Source organism: Diuraphis noxia, unplaced genomic scaffold (genome assembly GCF_037042655.1).
Source record: "Diuraphis noxia isolate RWA-SAM2 unplaced genomic scaffold, SU_Dnox_SAM2 contig0001, whole genome shotgun sequence".
Lineage (NCBI taxonomy): Eukaryota > Metazoa > Arthropoda > Insecta > Hemiptera > Aphididae > Diuraphis > Diuraphis noxia.
In genome coordinates this window covers 31,138,740-31,160,038 of record NW_028301711.1, presented here as the reverse complement: position 1 = coordinate 31,160,038, position 21,299 = coordinate 31,138,740, and the positions used below count along the sequence as shown (strand labels likewise).

The following is a 21,299-nucleotide window of genomic DNA, read 5'->3' as shown; positions in this document are numbered from 1 at the left end:
CAGTAGTCATTTTACTCGTATTTTTGATAAAAATCACTATACATTAGTAAAGAAAAATACATTAAATGACAGTATAATAAATTATATGATATAAAAAGGTATTATAATAATATGTAATAATGTATAGACAGTGACTGATTAGTGATGATAATGTTGTTTTTTAAATTCTTGATCGATTGCAATTAAATTGATATTTTGAAATAGTTTTTATTTTTTTTAATATTTAATTAAAAGTTTAAGCGGTCAAGTAATTTAGATAAGCACTTTTTTCACGAAATTAGCTTAATCAAAATAATTAATTTCATCAAAATATAGGATAAAGCTAGTTGCAAAATAACGCACAGACTATAGATATATAATATTATTAATTATTTGATGCAGAAAGATATATTTTATGTTGCTTTAATATAAGTCCCGATCAGCGTAAATAGTGGGATGAATTTAAAGAGTTTGGTGTAATGTACTCTAAGCAATGTCAATTCATTAATTATATATTGGTGTAAAAATACGTTAATTTAAACTTTTAATCGAAAATTGATTAAACTCATTGTTTTAGCGTTAATACAGGTAACAGAAAAATAAAGTATAACAACTAAATGTTTTCGTTCATTGCTTTTGAAACTATCTTAAATCTATTAATGTATATTGCTAATTTGTTTACCTAGTTATTTACTACATATTATGTTAATATCGTTTTTATAAATAGCTAAAAATTTTGTACATTATACATTATACCAAAGTTTAGAGGGCTTTGTCATGAAAACTTTATAAATATTAATTTAAAAAAAAAACTAAATGTTCTAGTTTAAACAATAATTATGATAGATTAAATTTTTTTGGTTTTATCGAGTTTTTGAACGGATAAAATAAAAATATCGTACAGTCATACGGTTACCGCTATATTATTTTTCACCGACATTATGCGAAAAAAAGTTAAAGAAATGAAGCGTGCTAAGGCTTTAGAGCAATAAATTTATATTATCATATTCGCTAATTTATTAGTATTCTTTAACGTGATATTTCTGAAATGGATATTGTTTTCTTCTGACCAATAACAATTTATTTACGTCATGGTATGCAATGTATATAGTCGAAACTATTCATACCTAAAAGTGCCTTACAATTATAATACAACATAAACTTCTGAAAAATAATGGCCAAATTTTACAAAATAAATATAGTGTCTATCTACTTCGACGTCTTTATTCGTTTGTTTATTTTCATTTTTATTTGATGGAAAATGATAAAAAAACAAAAAAAAAAAATAGAAAACAAACACTCTCATCACAAATTTAATACTAATATAAAAAACATCTCAAGTCAACACGTCTACGGCATACTTTTTTTCCACGTGTCGATTCTTTTGTTAATACGAATAACATTGACATTTTACATTAGTTGGGCAATACACCTTATTGAAATATGTTTGAATGTTCACACGGGCAAAAACTACACAAGCTGAAGAACATCAACATCTCCGTAATACCTCCAACAGCCTAGGGCGAACGTTATCTAACTAATAATTTTTTGCGGAAATGACTAATTCAATGATACTACAAAAGCAACTTGCCCGATCTCAAATGGCTGCGATGTTGATGGTGATGGTGATATTTATTATGATAATAAAAATCTAATTTAGCCGTCTCACATTTTTTGAACGAGTTTTCATTTTTTTTTTCATGTACCTAGTTCCAGTATTTTTTTCTATTAAATCTAAAACTTATTTCAGAAATAGGCATTATACGTAATCATAACGTATACGCAGTTGCCAGTAATTATTATTGCTGTATATTCAACACACTGATAATAAACAGTTTTTTGTCTGTAAAGTGTACTCAATAAACATTAGCTAAGCTCGTGTCTTGATTTTCTGAAACCTGACGATACGTTTAAGCTAAGGTGGCTAATCGTTCTCGACTTAAGAAATAAGAGTCCGAAACAGTGTAATCGAATCAAATAAATAACGTAATACGATGATTAAAATCTATTCAACTTTGACATACACGAATAATTGTCTTTTTTGTGTTTATACAGAATAATTATTTTACAGACTCACCGCTACAATTAAACACCTATTGTAATAAGGTATTTAAAGCCAAATATTTTTCAAAAGAATTTTCCTTTAATATTTTGGATAAAGATATTATTATTGAGATAAAATATTTTGGGATAGCGGTAATCGTGGATTTTAGATACTTGTCTAAAATAAATATGTTCTTAGTCTTTCATTTAAAATAAAATTGTAAATAATTTTAATTTTTGATTTTTAATTTACTAAGTAAGGGCAAGATTATGACACAATAGATATCATTTCTATAAACATGGTTAGGTTTTTAAAATGTTCAAAGATAAGTTAAAAATTAGAAATTAAAATCGACTTATGAAAGTATTTTTTCTCAGTAAAGTATCATCATCAAAAAGATTGTTTAAGAGGTTCTGACTTAATAATATTATAGTGTGACAGTGTTATCGGAAGTCACTCTACTGTCTAGCTGTTTCGGCATGAAATATAAGATTAGTATGAAAGTTAATCTAACGATGTTATAACTGTTTTTAGAACATATGGTGACGCTGTTCGAATACGGCAACAATGATAACGTAATCATTGAAAGCCTCGGTGTGTTCTATTTGGAAACTTATGAGTTCCATTGAGAATAGATACTTCTGTTGCAAAAGTTACGCGTCTCTTCTGTCTCCGTTCTGCAGCGTTTCGTTCTCTCCATCACTCAACCGATGTCGTCTTTTCGACTTTATGTACTCCCCTTCTACCATTCGTTGTAACCGAGGTGTTTGCACACATACACAAATATACATATGCCTTAGGACCTACCCCTCTACAACTATCCCGTTCGTCTCTGCAGTCGCTGAATTATTTGTTCGTCCGCAGAATTAACGAAATAGTTATTACGCTGAAATAGTTACACGGATAACGTGGATTCCACACATGTGACATACATAATATTATATAGTCAGAGAGAAAAGGGAGTACATCATACGCCTCGATGAGGTCTCCTAGCAGTCAGCAAGAAAATAAATTCTCACGTTCCGGTTTTAGTGCGTGGGGACTGAAAATAACTTACACTACACTAAGATGGAGGTTAAATCGAGTGAAACAGTACAGTTGTATTACCGTTATTTTACCTTTGTGCAAATATTATTGTGTAAGCAAACGTCCAAAAGTCGAAAAATTGGTGCTCACAACGTTAAGTATATGTATACAAATATCGTGGATCGATTTATCGTGACCAACGAATCTTACTAACAAATTGTTACACTTATGGCGTTTTTCAATGCGCATTTTATATTATATTATTGTTTGTCATGGTCCAAATTAAAATTATAATTTTTACGTAAATTCTTATTCATTTTTGAATTTAATTATCCATATATATACATATATATAATATAAATATAATAGTAACTCTGTAAATCACCTTAAATGATAACGCGAATTGTATAGAGTTATAAAAATTAATCCTCATACATCTAGCGACTCATTGTTCTACATACGATGAAAATGGTGGCTTTGTATTTAAATAATGTCATATATATATAAATTAATATCATGCCAAAACAGTTAAGTAGGTATGGTTATAATCGATATAGGTATTGTTAAACATAATTTTGCACTATGATATGCATTTATAAAAAGTTAGTTGGAATAATGTGTAGTATTATTCATTAAATTATTTAAACTATATTATGAAGGAGTGAATACTACATCTTTTTTCCGGTATTTTTGAAAACCATTGGGAGTTTTAAATTTTGAGCTATTCAATGTACAATCTAGATTAAGTTTTCCACCGGAAAAGCAACTAACAAATACATCATTGTAAAATCAATACATATAATATCACTTTATTCAGAATCAAAAATTATCCACCAAACAATGTACAGTAAAAAAGTTTGTATCACAACAGGAAAATCTGTATGTAGTGGCTAAAAAAACTCAAGATTTTTTTTTTAAATATATGGTTGTAATAAGTATATTTAAAAAAGTAAAAATCTGCTTCGATTTTTGACTTCAGTACCTCGTTCGATCAGAAAGTGAATCTAGTTGGTATTTTGGGGGGTCAAAAGTGAAAAATTCTTAATACTTTTCTATATAATCGAGAAAAACAAACTAAAATTAAGGGAAAAACGGGAAATTTTATGCACACTCATTTTTCGACAAAATCTATTTTGGTTTTTGATGTAACTTTAAAACAAATGACCATAGATACATGAAATTTTCACCGAATGTTTATATAAGTATATATAGTTTATATAGTTTTTTTTTAAATTAATATCGATAAAAATGTATTTGTTAGGCAAAAAAGCTTGAATACAAGGCTCTTAACATATTGTTACAATAGCAGTTGAGAAATAAAAGAAATTCATACTCACAATTTTTTTTTATAAGCATTAAAAGTTTGAATTTTGACAAAATACATAAAAATCACGAAAATTCACAAATTATTTTGAGCTAGAAATTCATAAAAAACTTTCTTTTTAAATCTAAGATTTGAAAATTTAATACAAGATTCTTTAAAAGTTTTCCAATCTTTATCACAAATAAAAAGTCCACCGGAAATTCACATTAAATTTATATGAGCATTTGAAATTTAAATTTTTACAACATTGGATTTTCACTTTTAGCGATTTCCTTATTTTGGTGTAACTCTAAAACAAATGACCGCAGATACTTGACATTTTGACTGAATGTTTATATAGGCATTTTCTATACTTGATACAATTTTAAAAATATTTAAATTTGTTTTTAGCTGTTTACTGACATTTTAATTTTTCAACTTTTTTGGTTTTTTTTTTTCTATAAATATCGATAAAAATGTATTTGTTGGGTAGAAAAGCTTGAAAATTTAATACAAGGCTTGTAACACATTGTAACAATAGCAGTTAAAAAATATTAAAAATATATAGGCACGATTTTTTTAAAAGCATTTAAAGTTCAAATTTTGACTAAATACGTAAAAATTACGGGAATGTTCAAATTATCTTAGATAGAAATTTATAAAAGTTTTTCTTTGTAATACTAAGATTTGAAAATTTAATACAATGCTCCTAACATATTTTTACAATAGAAGTTGATAAATAAAAGAAATACATAGTCACAATTTTTTTTTATAAGCATTCAAAGTTTGAATTTTGACAACATTTTATGTAAAAATCATGAAAATTCGTAAATTATTTAATGCTAGAAATTCATAAAAAATTATCCTTTTATATCTAAGATTTGAAAATTTAATACAAGGCTCATAATATATTTTTACAATAACAGTTGAAAAATAAAATAAATATATAGTCACAATTTTTATTTACAAGTATTCAAATTTTGAATTTTGACAACATAAATAAAAATCATGAAAATTCGTAAATTATTTTATGCTAGAAATTTATAAACAATTTTCATTTTATATTTAAGATTTGAAAATGTAATACATGGCTCCTATCATATTGATATCCTAGTAATTGAAAAATAAAAGAAATGCGTAGTCACAATTTTTTTTTACAAGCATTCAAAGTTTGAATTTTGACAACATATGTAAAAATCACGAAAATAATTCGCAAATTTTTTCAAACTAGAAATTCATAAAAAATTTTCTTTTTAAATCTAAGATTTGAAATTTTTAATAATCTATAATATATCCTAGACAGATAAACCGTCTTCGCTCAGAATCGTTTTTCGCATACAATGATATAATATCATTGGATTCAAATTTAATTCCATCCATTACAGTAACCCACTTGTAACGGCAGAGTGACATCCACGACTTACCCTCTTTTTTGTATCATGAATGCCAAACGAATTTAGCTGCAACGTATTTGTGTAGTAAAATAGTGTATAATATTTATTTGCACTCGTATATATTTAAATAATATATTTTTTACTGCAATTTTTAGTACTGTATTTGATAATGTATCAAATATAATATATACATTGGTGAAAATAGGAATTATTTAACTTAAGTCTCAGTTGAGTAGCATCCTACATTTCAATGTTAGCATCCCGAATATCATAATATCGTATATAATATGTAAAATCTTAAAACACTTTTAACAATGACAATCAGACAGTCTTGTAATAGATACTTTTTAAAATTATTATTCAAGTAAAGACACAATTAATACTTATCTCAAAAAGTATTTAAAATACGTTTATTTTATTGAGAATTGTATAATGTACCTATAATTTGGTGAAACGATAAAAATATACACATTTGATTTTTTGTCAAAGTATTAGAATTTTTAGATTGCAACAAAAATAATGTATTTAAGTTTAAATACAGATATTTTTAAAAAGTATTTAAAACGCTTAGTATTATTTCTTTTGAAAAGTATTTAAAACACGTAATTGAGTATTTAAAAAGAGTAATTAAATACTTTTACTTAAATACATTACAAGACTGCTATCTGACTAATCAATTATCTACATTGAAAGAGATGTTATAATCCTTAATAACAATACTATCTAAAAATAAAAAGTCAAAATCAAGTGTATCTAAATTGTGGTTACATGTCTAGTATAGTTATTACTTATGAATTTATAATATTATTAATAAATTGGTACTTACCTAAATGGGTATTTAATGAATAAAAACATTTTTTTTTTTTTTTTGTAAATAATTGTATACCTAACTATTTTAAATATATGTATGATTTTATTTTGTTATTTGGGATATATAATGACACGGATATGGAATGGTAAACTATATATTATGTGGAGAGGTTCTGTTTTCCATACAATTTATTGGTTCTTAAGCCCTTTCAATATATTTATATGATTTGCATCTATACATATGTATAGGTAATAAGTATCTATAATAACATTAACTTCAGCATAATACGTTTGAAATACAATATTGTTAGAACTGCATAATATCTTACTCGTATAGAAAAATACTTTCTGATTTTAAGTCTCTTCTAAACATAGAAGTCATCTAAGAATTCTACATCTTTTCAATATAAATAGTACTGTTCGATTTCTGAGAGAAAACCAATAAATATATATAATATGTTTTTGTTCGCAATATAACTACGAAGAAGAAACTGTATACTTTTGTATGTATTACTCTTTTACATGTAAGTATACTTGATGGATAAACTATTGAAGTTAAAAATTAAAATTTATATTCGATTGTATAAATGTTTGGTATGTTCTAGGAAACTTATCAAGCAACTGTACAAAAATAATTCAATTAAAAGTTTTTTTCTTTTGTCATAGTTTATAAAAGCTTTTAACACTATTCCCAATAAACTTTCATGGATACATCAAAGGAACAACAAAAAAAAAAACAATGATACAAACGAAATACACTTTAAGCAATAAATTATATTAGAAGTACGTCAACTCTGCAGTGCATTTGTATTGTTTATCCGTTTTTTCTTCTTTTAATGTCAATCATTAATGAAATACACCTTTTTTCACCACGTTGGCTACCAGACTTAAAAAAAAAAATGTCATCATGTACCACGAGGTTTGTCCATGAATAACACTGCTTTCTCTCAGTTGTTTTATATTAAGATGCACTAGTGACTCTCGTGTTTCTTCTTACAATAGGCACAAAAATTGGTATAAGCAACTTTATTATTATTGTAAAATAATAACGTATAACTTTACGACCATTCTAAGGAAATATTGAGAAAATGCATTTATTATGGGTGTTAAATATGAAATTATTTATTATAATTTATGCTTTGTTAACTCTAGGTTAATTCTATTAAAATTATTACGAAATAGATTCCGGGAATATCCTCTCGTTTTTAGATTGGCGTTAATTATGATGATTCTGGTAGTGAATGTAACTCTGAATCAAATTCGTATTAAACCGTTGTTTTCAGTTAAAATGTTTATAATCATGGAAATATACAATAAAAAATATTACAGCTAGGTATTGAAAAAGTAAACATGACATCTTTTGATACATGGTTTTATGTTATTGACAATTTAAAAAATCCTTTTTTTTTTTTATATTTAATATGTTTTACTAATTATATTTTCACAGAAAGAAATATTTAACTTAAAAGTACAATCTTACATTCAAAAATTTAGCTATTTTTCTTCGACTATAATTCTACTCTGAAATTACTGTATTTTAACTGATATTGAATACTTTATGACCTTTGAAAATGTGAAATACCTAAAATCATCGTGACTTACATGGTGTAGAGAGAATGGTGGTCTCTTAGTTATTAATAGTCATGATTTTTTTCGAGTAAGAACTGTTAAATGAAAATCATAAGGTTTAATCTATCTAATAATAGTCAACGTTAAGAAAATAAGTAATTCACAGACCACTGATGTATATGGTGTATGTGTATTGATTACACAATATTATGTTATAGTCAAATTTAAATTAAGTTATCAGCTTCAACATTCAAACGAGAAACCAGTTGAATACATTTTACGTATTACCTACTATATGAACTAATAATAATTTCACTTTGACCGTATGAATATATTGCCTCGAGGGGGAAATGTACTGAATTTATTTATTACAATCATAGAATTATAATAGTTAGACCACGCATTACGCTCGTTTTGTGTGTAACACTTTAACACTTTAAGCCAACATATTTGCGAGAGTAATAGACTCTGACATTACAATTTCAAGGAGTTTATAGACAATTTGTACATTATTCCTTGAGATTATAAATATTTAAAATATAAAATAATGATAACCAAATTGATAATATATAATATACAAAATAATTTTTATTTTTTTATTATGACATATAAATATTGAAAACTAACAACTTTTAATTCTTAACTTAATCTTTGTTACATGCTATAAAATATAAAGTTTAAACATTGGAGATTGCGAGATTATTTGCAGCACCATCAAACGCTAGTGTTTTTATTTTAATTCCAGTTTTATACAACTCTTTTAAGCAAGACCAAATAATATTTGCTTTTTCTTCTGCTCTGATTCCAGCTATAAGATAGTATGAAACAGGAATTTTCCAATAAGTGTTCATGCCAACCACAATTATGACAAAGGCATCCTTGGCAAATGAAAAATTATCAGTTTGTCTTGTCGTACCACCAAGAAAGACCATAATCTATATACACCTAATGTCTAGTACCTGTTCAATTGACATGTTGTTTAACACTCATTTCATCAATTATCATACCACCAAATAATTGTTTTCCAAATTTTTTAATTTTTTCAACTTTCATAGATATAGCTTTAAATGACTCTGAAGAAAATCCAGGCAAAATATTAATAGTAAAATACAATTTTCTCAATGTGCTAACATGGGGCAAACTTTTTGAAAATATGTTACGGACATAATCATATGCTGAAGGAGAATAGAAATGTAATGTTATGGCAAATTTTCTTAATGTAGGTGTTATTGTTTATTCATGTGTTATATTAAGTTGCCGCATCAGTAACCGTTTTTCTTCTACAGACTCTATGTTCTAAGCATTCATAAAAAACTCGTTTACACATCACATTCAGTGTTGAAAAATACGTAAAGCAGAAAAAAAAATCAAAAATAAAAGAAGCCCGATAAAATACAAATACAATGCATAAACGCAAATCAATATCTTTGCGTAGGTATCAATTTGAATTCTGCTTTCTAGGTGGTTATTCTGGCATATTCTATCTTTCCTTGTAATTTTACCTTGTAATTACCAAAAAATTGTACTGTACTAAACCTGTAATACCCATGAGGCGTCGAAAATAAAATAAAAAACCAACTTTCTAAGTCAAAAATTGACCAACAAATTTTGGTAAAAAGTGTGTATTTTTAGTTATCAGAATAATTACCTAAAAATCAGAATTTAAATTGTAGGGCTCTTCACAAAAATATTAAGTGTTCTTAATTAGCATTTACACAATGTATACTAAAATTAATCGATTATTATTTACTTTTAACAAAATATATGAACAAATGGAATTGGCTTTATTCTTTATTATTTAAATATAAAAATTAATTAAACATTTTCAATAATATATATTTAAGAATGAAATAACTTACCTATGAAGTCGAATATTAAAAGCGTTCGCCACAGAATTACATAAATCGGCACAACATTTAAGGCCCATCTTAACTTATAGTCAATATAATATTATTTTGGTTAAAAACCAAGTTTATGGTTACAACTGGAAAATGTTGTTGTTACTTGTCACAAATCACAAAAATATTTTAAAAAGGATTTGTTAACATATCAGCATGGACTGTCGGACAATAATGTCAATAATGTGTCTTGATGGTAACGTTATCACTGTTATCAGTAATCAATTCATTACTACAAAGGAGTATTATAAAATTGCTTGTTATCTCCTAGAAAAAGTGTGACGAACACAATGTATCGCATTGACGATCGTGTTCGTTCACACGCTCACGGCGCGGCGCGTAGCGGTGCTACTCGGATCAAACTAAGAAATTTAATCAAATTATCATTCATAGATTGCGCACTACGTCGACCAGGCTTGATCAGGCGATCAATGCCATCGGATTAATCATCATCAGTCGTCAATATCCAACAGCTAACCATCCATATTGTGTCAAACCGGCTAGATAAACACTTAGGACTCATATTAAATACACTAAATCCATAGCAGACATAAAAAGATAGGTGTAATATTATAAGATAGGAGTAATAATCCGGCACCGGCAAACACCCGCTGCTGCACCAGTAGTATCGTCGAATAATTTGATATAAGACCGCTGGTCGACGACCAAAGTAACACTTCACCTTCGACAAAAATCCCAAACGTGCGGCCATACAACTTCAACATCAACTAAACCTAGCTTCCAGATGGTTTCACCGCTGGCGCATAAAAATTAACCCAACTAAAACCGTAGACATTATTTTCGGTCGATCCAATACTTCTCACATACCACCACTACTACTTGACAACCACACCATTAACTGGTCCAAACAAGCCAAATACCTCGGCGTTACAATAGGGCGCAAACTCAACTTCGGATAACACGTCCAAATCATTATTAAAAAAGCTACCCGCACTCACGGAATACTTTACCCCATACTTCAGCGTACTTGCCCCATCCCACTTAATACCAGACTCAAAATTCTTAAACTATACGTATCTCCCGTTCTTACTTACGCTGGCCCCTCGTGGGCCCCTTTCATCGGTCCTTCACTATGGAGGCGTATCGATTCCGTCCAAAACACAGGTATACGAACAATAACGGGCATGCCCTCTATTGTCGAAAATTCGGTTCTTCTCAAATCTGCTAACATTAAATCCATTAAATCATCTATTCAGCCCCAGTCCAAACTTATGTTATACAAAAATTCCTATTCAGACAATGATCATTTCCGCCTTCTATGTAAATCTCACTCCCCCCCAACTACCAAAAAACAACTTAAACCTTACCCCTTAACTTGGACTAACCATTAAAAACTTCCTTAATACTCTCCCCCACTAGTAGAGGTGAAAGCCTGGTATAGTTAACGGCATAGCCATCCCCCCAAAGCAAAGCAAAGCCAAAGCAACAGTACCGTCACAGTGATAATTAGTGACTAGCAGCTTACATAGTTAGAAGGTTTGACACTCTCGGCTATTAGTTAGAGGTCCGACTATGTTCGGCTGGTAAGTTGTGCGTGTCTCGCCGTCCGATCTCGTCCGTGCCCCGCTCCAATAGGTATTAGTGACTCTTGGCCACCAGATTAGAGCACTAGTAACTACCACCACCACGTCCCGATTCTAACGACTCTCGGCCATTCGGTTAGAGCGTTAACTACCTGTACGCTCACCACCCTACGCAGCCACCGTCCGTCAGTGCCACCATTGCGTCCCACTTCTAACGACTCTCGGCCATTCGGTTAGAGCTTACGATCACTGCCCTACGCTGCCTACCGTCAGTCAGTGCCGCCGCCGCCAGATTCGAGTGAGCTGTTGCCAGGACCAGTGGAAATACGTGAAGCCGTTACATCGCGGTATAAATTAGAATTTGTGAGTACTCAACACATAATAATTGTGAATTGTGAATGTAACACAAAATATTATATTATTTAATTTATGTTCTTTTATACGCGGCCGATTGGTACTTAATATTACATTCTAATATACATGATTAGTATATTATCTAATTTATGTTCTTTTATACGCGACCGATTGGTACTTAATATTATATTCTAATATACATGATTATATTCTTTTACCTACTGCCGGTTATTATTTAATATTGTATACTAATATGTACGATGAATTATTAGTAATATTGTGCTGATGATTATTTATTATTATATTCTAGTAAACACGACAAATAATGATATTAGTGATTTATATTATGATGTATCAATTAAATAAAGTATTATAATTACCATCATGGTATGTACATTTTTATAATCTTGGTAGTTAATAAATAATAATAAATCTACCCGTTACAAAAGTAATGTCAAAGTTTGTCCCTCTTGCACATATTTTGACTTAAATATATTTCACTAATACGCGGTCTATCTATTATTATAAGTCTATGGTCTATGATTACAATATGGCACCTAAAGGGTAATTTAAATATTATGTTGATTCTTGAAGTACACTGATCATGATCTCAGAGCTACGATTTTTATTTTATGTGCATTTCTGAAAGCACTTTAGGGCCTTAAATATTTGGTGAAGAACATTCAGTACCATTTTTTTTTTCATTCATTCCGAAATTACCGAGGCTTATAATTAATGATATCACAATATTAGACAATTTTTTTGTTTTTTACGCACTTAAATATTCGTCCTGATTATGTATATAAATTTAAAAAAAACACTGATGTAATACTCACGGAATATGTTTAATTTCCATCCATCGGAAGAATCGACGTCGACTGCCTGATATTGTCGACCATCGGGTTTGCTGCTGTGTCTGTTGTTCACGGTATCCGGTTTACCGCTTTCTGCTCGGCAGCTCAATGTGTTGTCCGAGTCTTTGATCGTTGGAGTGAATGTCAGCACACTCGTTGTTATGTTTCCATCCGGACTGGTCTGTTGGACAAAATGACATATATTTTAATAAATTATATTAAATAACAAGTGCTTAAGGAAAACAAATTCAGCATTGATATTATAATTATGTTGATTGCTTTATAATTTATAAAATATGATAAACAACGGTATGAGAATGAGATTTATTACAGAGTACAGTGGGGGTATAAATAGCTAATACATGTTGATTTATTGTAATGCAATTGGTAGGCGTGAAATATTCAACAGATTGAACACCTTACTTGTCGAATGATGTTGACTTGTGTAATGCAGTAAAAAAAAAAGTAGGTATTATCTGGAATAACAAGTAACAATTAATGGTTCTGTAAGTGTGCTATCTCACTGTCCAGTTATCTTATCTTAAGTAGGTCTTGTTTGCAAATGTCAAATACAACCATGAATTATTTTTCATATTATAATTTATTAATAGCCAGTATATACTTATATACCAACAAAAGATCACATTGGACCTAGGAAATGGTGTTAATGAGAGTGATTTATTATAATGGTCTATAATTACTCTATATCATGTATCCTGTATATCTACTTTGATTGTTTACTTTTTGCCACCTTCATAGAAATCTAATTCCATCATGCATATTTTTTCGCTCTCCGCTGATGAATATTAGCACGTTTCAGCCACATTCACCAATGTTATAATATTACCACTAACTTAAAATATATAGAAAAAAACATTTTACTTATATAATATATTATGTGCATATAAATAGTATAAAATAATTTTTAAGATTAAAAACGTTAGCATCTAACATCGTGATTACATACATGAAAATATATACGTTTATTAACTAACTGTATCTTAATTTTGAATTATCTAATTTATTGTTTATCAATATTCGTAATAAAAATAATAAAATATTTAAAATAATAAAAAAGCAAAATGTAATATCATATTCATGAAAGAAATGTCTAAGAGAGGTTTCTTTTGTACATCATATTATGATAAGAAAACTGTCACCGTCGTAACGTTTAAGACTTAATGAAATTTTTACAAAAACTAAAATATATAGAAAACAAAATTATAGACGAGAGGTTTATATTCTGACGATAAATGTTGTGGGAGTAGACACTACAACGGAACACTGCAGCAGGCATTTGAAGATAAAAGACCTTAAACACACCACAACGTATATATATATATATATACAGTGACAACGTAATATATATAATACATTATCTCGGTAACTCTTCAACGTGTCATCACTTACCACACACATGTTACCAATCGGAACTAAAGATTTCATTTATCTTCACGCAGATCTGTCTCCTGTCGCGCAAAACTTTTCGTTTTATATCATAGTACCTATACCTATATATAAAATGTATACTTATTTCTGAGAGAAGTTTTCTGGTTTAATGGATCGCGGGTGAGAGGTTCATCATTAAATTGGTACACATTAGCTATTTTGTGTTCTTTAAAAAGGTTCTACTGTGGTATGCCCAAACTTGGTGAGGTCAGTCAATTTTTCAACGTATAGGGGCTGGTCAAGATGAATATATTTGTGAGCCACATGGATAAATATAATTATATCAAGAACCTAAATGTTTATAAACATATTTTATAATTTTTATAATTTTATACCCAAGATACTCGAATTATATAGCTTTTATAAAATCAACCTATCTATTATCAAACATTAAGTGAATACAAATATAAGAAAACTGTGTGTACGTTGGTTTTTACAAATTTACAATATTTAATGTTTATACTAGTTGCAAACATTTTTAAATTATAATAAGTATTTTACACAACACTATTTTTTTTTTAAATTAATATATAACCATCATTTAAATTAAAATTTTCAATTTAAAGTTTAATAGTAGAATAACTTACTTAATCTTAAACTAAGTACAGTCGTTTTTACCTTAAACAAAATTGGCTCTAAAGAACGTAATTTTAGTATATTTGATATGATCATACATCCTCTTAAATGGCTATAGCCAAAAGCAAGTGACTTTTAGACCAATAAGCTAGACAAAACTGGAAGAATTTGGTTTGACAGATTTTAATTTTGAAAACGAATTATGATTGATCAACAAGTTTACTAGAGAATGATCGAGGTGATTTTGAAATTTTTCAGCTGTGATAACAAAAATAAAAATATCAAAAAAATATGATAATTTTCACTATGACACTAACAATAATTAGAATATTCAAAATCGTCTTGATCATTCCCTAGTAAACTTGTTGATCAATCATAATCTGGTTTCAATATTAAAATCTGTCAAACTAAATTCTTCCAGTTTTGTCTAGCTTATTGGTCTAAAAGTAACTTTTTTTTTTTCATTTACTGGAGCCCGCTCCAGCTTCTTAAGGTTTATTTTATAATAAGGAATTTAAATATATTGAAAATCATAATAACCAACAAAATTAATGTTTAAATTGGTAAAATCTAAATTAGTTTTGACTTTTGAAAAATCCAGCTGCAGCTCCTTCAATAAAAAAAAAAACTTTTATGCGCGGGCATTATTGCTTATAGTAAAGTTGTATCTTGTCAATACACCATTCACGGATTGTTTAAAAAATTTACCTACTTAAATATTACGATCTGAGTTTTGTTGGTGAATGAGATTGAGAACGAGAATTTTTAGTTTTTTTTTCAACTCAAACGATTGTCCATGGAATAAAATATTTCAATAAAAATTGTGTAATATTGTGAACGACTAAAGAGTATATGTAACAAAGAGAGTATGTACATCTAGCAAAAAACTTCTTCTGATATTGTGGTCAGAAAAAAAAATTATAACGACATAACTTAATTTATTCGTTTATACATTCGCTGCTTTGAATATTATTATATTATAAAAAAAATCTTTCTAACGACCGAAAAAAATCGTATTGTCAGCGTTTACATTTTGTTGGCTTCGAGCCCACAACAAATGCCGAGTCCGATGTGATATCTCGTTATATGTAGTCATATACCTTTGCTGGGTTTTTTCAATTTTCGTTTAGTCTCAGTAGCCATAAAGTTTTCCGTTCTTAAGCTAAATGTTAACGTTTTAAATGAGATTGGATACTCAGTTCACACATACAATGTGCTTAAAAAAAATGCAAATTTAACGCATTCGTCGAAATGTTTCATAAACTCAATATTGTGAGTAATAAATAATTAAATTCAAAGTCTATAATTTAAATAAAGGTTTTGATGATTTTTTTTTGTTTATATAAAAATTCAAATTTTTTGAAATGTATTCAGTAATTTAATTGGATATATTTTACATTGAATATATTGAGCAAGAACAATTTTATAATCACGGAAACTCTGTATTGGTATTGTAATTTACAATACACAGGATAAAAAGTAAGACTTCACAATTAAAGTTATTGCGACATTGCATTGTTTGAAGGTGTTAATAAAATAATAAATACATTTTATACCGTCGAAAACAAAGTGACACGTAAAAAAATAATACAACATTTCTATATTACTATTGTTCAGGATAATTAAATTGCATACTCATACAAACAGACACACCACTATTTACCATAAATGATAATAGTAATAATAATAAAAATAATAATAATAAAATTTATTATTTTACTAATAAATAATGATACGTAGTGTTAAATAATTAGTTATTAATAATAGTATTAGAATGTAATGTAGTTCGATTAAACTTCAGAAAAGAGTATTTAAGGGTGTTGGGACCAGAAAAAATTAACATAGATAAATTCTACAAATATTTAGATTGAAGTTTTAATGTTTCTATTTGAATTAGTTGTGAATTTCAAGTTTAAAACTTCATCTCATTTACTTGAATGGAGACGGGAAGGAAAACCACAGCATTTTTGATTTATTTTATTTGATAGTATTTAAACTGCTTGAAAAATAGAGTCTGTTCTGTCAATAATATTTTATTTGAGGTATTTCATTTTAAAGTAGATTATTTAGAATCGCTCATAAACTCGTGTAATCTTGAAGTGATGTGGATATGTCATATCATATTCAGAAAACTGCTGGAGTGGTGTAGTTGAAAATCACATTTTCAATTTTGGATAGCTTATTGACCTGCAACTTTAGCCCAACACCAAAGTTACCGAAGCTGTATCACAAACTTCTAAGTAATTCACCGAAACCCTTAACTGGAATTGTTTCCAGGCAAGTTAGAACCCATGAAATTAGGTGCATAGCTAGTTTATTAGATATCATTTAGAACGTATAATATAATACATGTTATATAATTTATTGGGTACACTTCAGTGGGATCGAGACAATAATTGTGATTTTGTGGCGCGATAAATCGTGACGTGTAATGGCTATAATATATTTGGTACATTAGAATAACGAGCGTTGTGATTAAATATTAATCGATTTTTCCCATAGATTTTTAAACTTTCTCAATGCTAAATGAGATACTTTTAGATCGGAAAAACCGACCGCAAAACATTGAGTACGGTACTTATATTATTATATAATATTTATATTATATAACCGTCTAAAATTATCGTGGACAAAAATAAAAATATCATCCAACTGGAGTTCCAGCCAATCAATATCATATTTATTTATAAATATTACGTTGGTGTATTTGTACAACTATTTACGTCATTTATTTCTAAAAATATACTACAAAACTTATTGGGTAATTATTACTAACTAGTAATGGCAACTGATTAGGTACGTCATGATATATTTGAAACGTCTTTGCCGTTTTACTCACAATCCTCACAACTTCGGGTGTTATTACTACAAACGATTCAATTATTTTTACCAAATTTAGTGCCACCTTGCGCCACAGTTATTATAGTAACAGTTACCTACCCGCAACGGTTGTAGCGAACCAATAAGCTCATAATAAAACGACAAAACGACTGGCAGAAAAACAATAAACAAAAATGATTATATCACATTATATTATTATAGTATAGCAGTACCTACTTACCACAACATTTGCCGAAGTTAATCCGACATTTTATCAGCACGACGAACACAGAAATTACGTATAACTCCCACACATGCGACGACCATAGGATACTATATATATATGTGTGTGGTGTGTGTGTGTGTGTGTTTATAGGTGCATATTTTATAAGTCAATGTTATCGGATTACAGCAGTGTTATCAGTGTCTCCGGACGTATGTGTACATGCGAAGCCTCGGGGAGGCAGGTCGAGATCGAGTCGTCGTCTTCGGTAACCCACTTCTCCCCCTTCTGTACCTATATTATATTTTGTCAGCCCCAAACCTTTCGTCCGTCCCGGGGCGGTTCTTACTAATGTAACAATATAATTATGGGATCCAACCACCTCGTTCCTGGTGTGCTGGTGTGAGTGAGTGCTCGGTCACGTACGACGATGCGCGCACTGTATATATCTGTATACTATACGACCGAACGCTGTGTGTAGTGTTTGTGATCCAACTCTTTGATGTCTGCGTCTTACTATTATTTTTTTTTCTCTCGTTATTTTTAAAGCTGATTGATGATGATAGTATATAACGATATTATAAACGATCAGAGAATAACGTTGAGGAAATAACACAGCCACACCTGAAGGGCGCAACTTCAAAAGGCTTAAGTGAGTTTGTGCAGAAGTATACGCCAAATACCAGAGGAAGTTAAAAGGAGTAGTAGTTATACCTATACAAATACGAAAAACTAGTATTTACTGAGAAAACTTATGTTTTGAAAATAGAGTGCTGTAAATAAATCGAGTGATATATAAAATGTTATTGTGGATTTCGACGTGGACCAATTTGGTGCGCGCCAGACGCCATTATTCTGTATATGACCGCGGTTTCTCGTATTAAAAACATACCATCATCGGCTGTCGACGATTGCCATACACTATTGTAATATTATCTATTATCACAATTTTATGAGAAAAAAAGTGCAGGATAAATAAGAGTTTGTTGTTATTTATTATACACGTTTCAATGTTTTAATTGAAATCGTGTTCATTAAATTATAATTTTTGATTTTGTTTTCTGCTCTTTAAAATCCATTATTATACATTTATCTTTTCATTGGGAACAACTGTTTTGTGTTCAATAAAAAAAATATATATTCCTACGGCGATATAATGAGTCGTTTATAAACAATAAGTACTTAATGATAAAAAATAAAAAAAAAAAAAAAAAACATTAATTTTGTGTTCAAGGATATATACTGGCATTGGATCTTTCTGATATATACTATCCAATTGGCGTTGTGACCTTATCAATACTAAAAAAAATACGTTTTCGTATTCTGTTGTACTCGTTAATATTATACATATACACATCAAAATATGCCTATGAAATATATTATTACATTACATATAGGACTAAGTTATATACTTAAATATTATATGAGGTATTTCAATAGGTACCTAATTTATTTTTAGCGTATTCCTCGTTCAACCCGCCACCGGACTGTCAGAAGATATCGATCGGTCGGCGACAATAAACTATTATGTTATTATTGCGATGACGATAAAAATGTAAAACGGTTTACCAAATTTCGTGTGGTTATAATAATTAGCATAATATATTATGATATTATTATTGTCATATTATAGCTCATTGGTTATTAGTAGTGATGGTCCCGTGACGCCGGTCGTTTTGAACATTGCAAGTAATTTCACCAAACGGACGAGATACGGTGACTTTACACAATTATTATACATACAATTATTATAATGATTTAGTCACGTATAGTTATGCAGTCCACACACAATAGTGAAACGGCGGAGGCGAATGTGGGGTTAGGTCGGTCCTGGTCACGAACTGTCTCTGTGCGCGTGTTCATCTGAGTGTAAAATAATGTAATCGCAATAGTTTTTATCTTGCGAATTCTTGCCACACGAGTTAAAGGTTGGGGGTATTTACAGACATATTAATAACAACAATACATGCTGACCGTACACGACCGTTTCCGTCCGTTTTCTCTTTTCTGGTTCTCACGCTCAGACGACTTCGAATCCATTCTGTTAATCACCATCCCCGGGGTGAAATCTAATAACAGCCGTTATACTATAAGGATGGCGGGTGGCTGGTGTACGCGCGGTAACGTTGGGGAACAAAAAGGCCCAGACGAACGTGGGTGTGTGCATTTTGCGTGTGTGTGTTGTGGGGGGGGGGGCGACGGTTGAAGTTGGTAGAATGTGTGTGGTGGAAATCGGAAGGAAAAACGCGAAAATAGTGTTGGACGACATCCAGAAACGATGCTCGTTTTCCGTACATATAATATTATATACGTAGATACCATTCTGGCTTGTGCAAGAGAACAATATTTCGTAGCTGAATGGATGAATAATAATAATAAAAATAAAACTGAACAAACGTACGAAGGGGTTAATGTACGCACTACGCGCACTACGTAATTTAAAAAAAAACATTTTTCTTCTCGAGCGCAGAAAATTGTAGGATATGTAAATTTCAACTGACACAATTTATGCAATGTAATTTCAACGCAGTTATAGCAACACTTATTCTTCAGAAAGTGGACGTTTAAATTTAATTTTAGAAACGTTTTCGCCCCATTTTGCGTATCTTTCAAATCGTAAATTTTTTTCGGTGCATTTTTTAGATTGTGAATAACCAAACTCTTTGAATGTATTTATACAAACAAAAATATAGAACCATGAAAAAATGGAATATTATTACCAGCATTCGAATACGATTTGAAAGAATTATAATAATATTACTGTATAATAGTATAATTAAAGGTGTTATTGAGGCACATTATGGATGTAATAAACTTAAGAATTCAATTCATAATTTATTCACTCTTTTTTTTTTTATATATTAAATTTGGCAAGGAATTGAGAACGCTACTGTATATCTAATTATGTGTATATTTTAGGGAAATAATGTTGGCTCTTCAAAAAATTTAATAAACTTTCTTTATATATTTTAGATAAACAAAAATGATATCTTACACAAATAATTATTAACCTAACCTAACCTATTCTTATTAAATTGAATGAGTTGTTTATTTTTTCAAATTCTAGAATATTGACAATCATTGAATTCATAATATTATAAATTATACAGCTAATATATAAATATTCTGTGAAGTATAAATATTACAAGCTATGTTGGTTTAAAACTAATTACTAATCAAGATCATACTTCACTGGATCATAAATTAAAATAAGTCGATGGTAGTAATTGCAAAGAAATGGTGTTTTATAAAATAATTATCTATTATTTATTACAGAACTTTACTTTACTTCAGTGTATTGAGCGTAACTACACTATCAGTTTTATATATAATAGGTACCTATACTATAATACTAGTCATAGGAATGGTATGTAAAGAGTAAAGACCATTTAGATTTTAGACGCTCATCCTCGTTGACTGCGTTTAACTTTATTATACAAAAATGATTACACAGAT

At 29.3% G+C, this 21,299-nt stretch overlaps 1 protein-coding gene across 2 annotated transcripts in view; it reads right to left on the bottom strand.

Moving 5' to 3' along the window:
* Positions 1–21,299, bottom strand: part of LOC107164968 (contactin-5-like) — a 468,396-nt gene that overhangs the window by 32,687 nt on the left and 414,410 nt on the right. For both annotated transcript variants that reach the window (XM_089215856.1, XM_089215857.1), the window contains exon 7: positions 12,758–12,956. In XM_089215856.1, the coding sequence (XP_089071982.1) occupies positions 12,758–12,956 (199 nt within the window). The remainder of the gene's footprint in view (positions 1–12,757; positions 12,957–21,299) is intronic.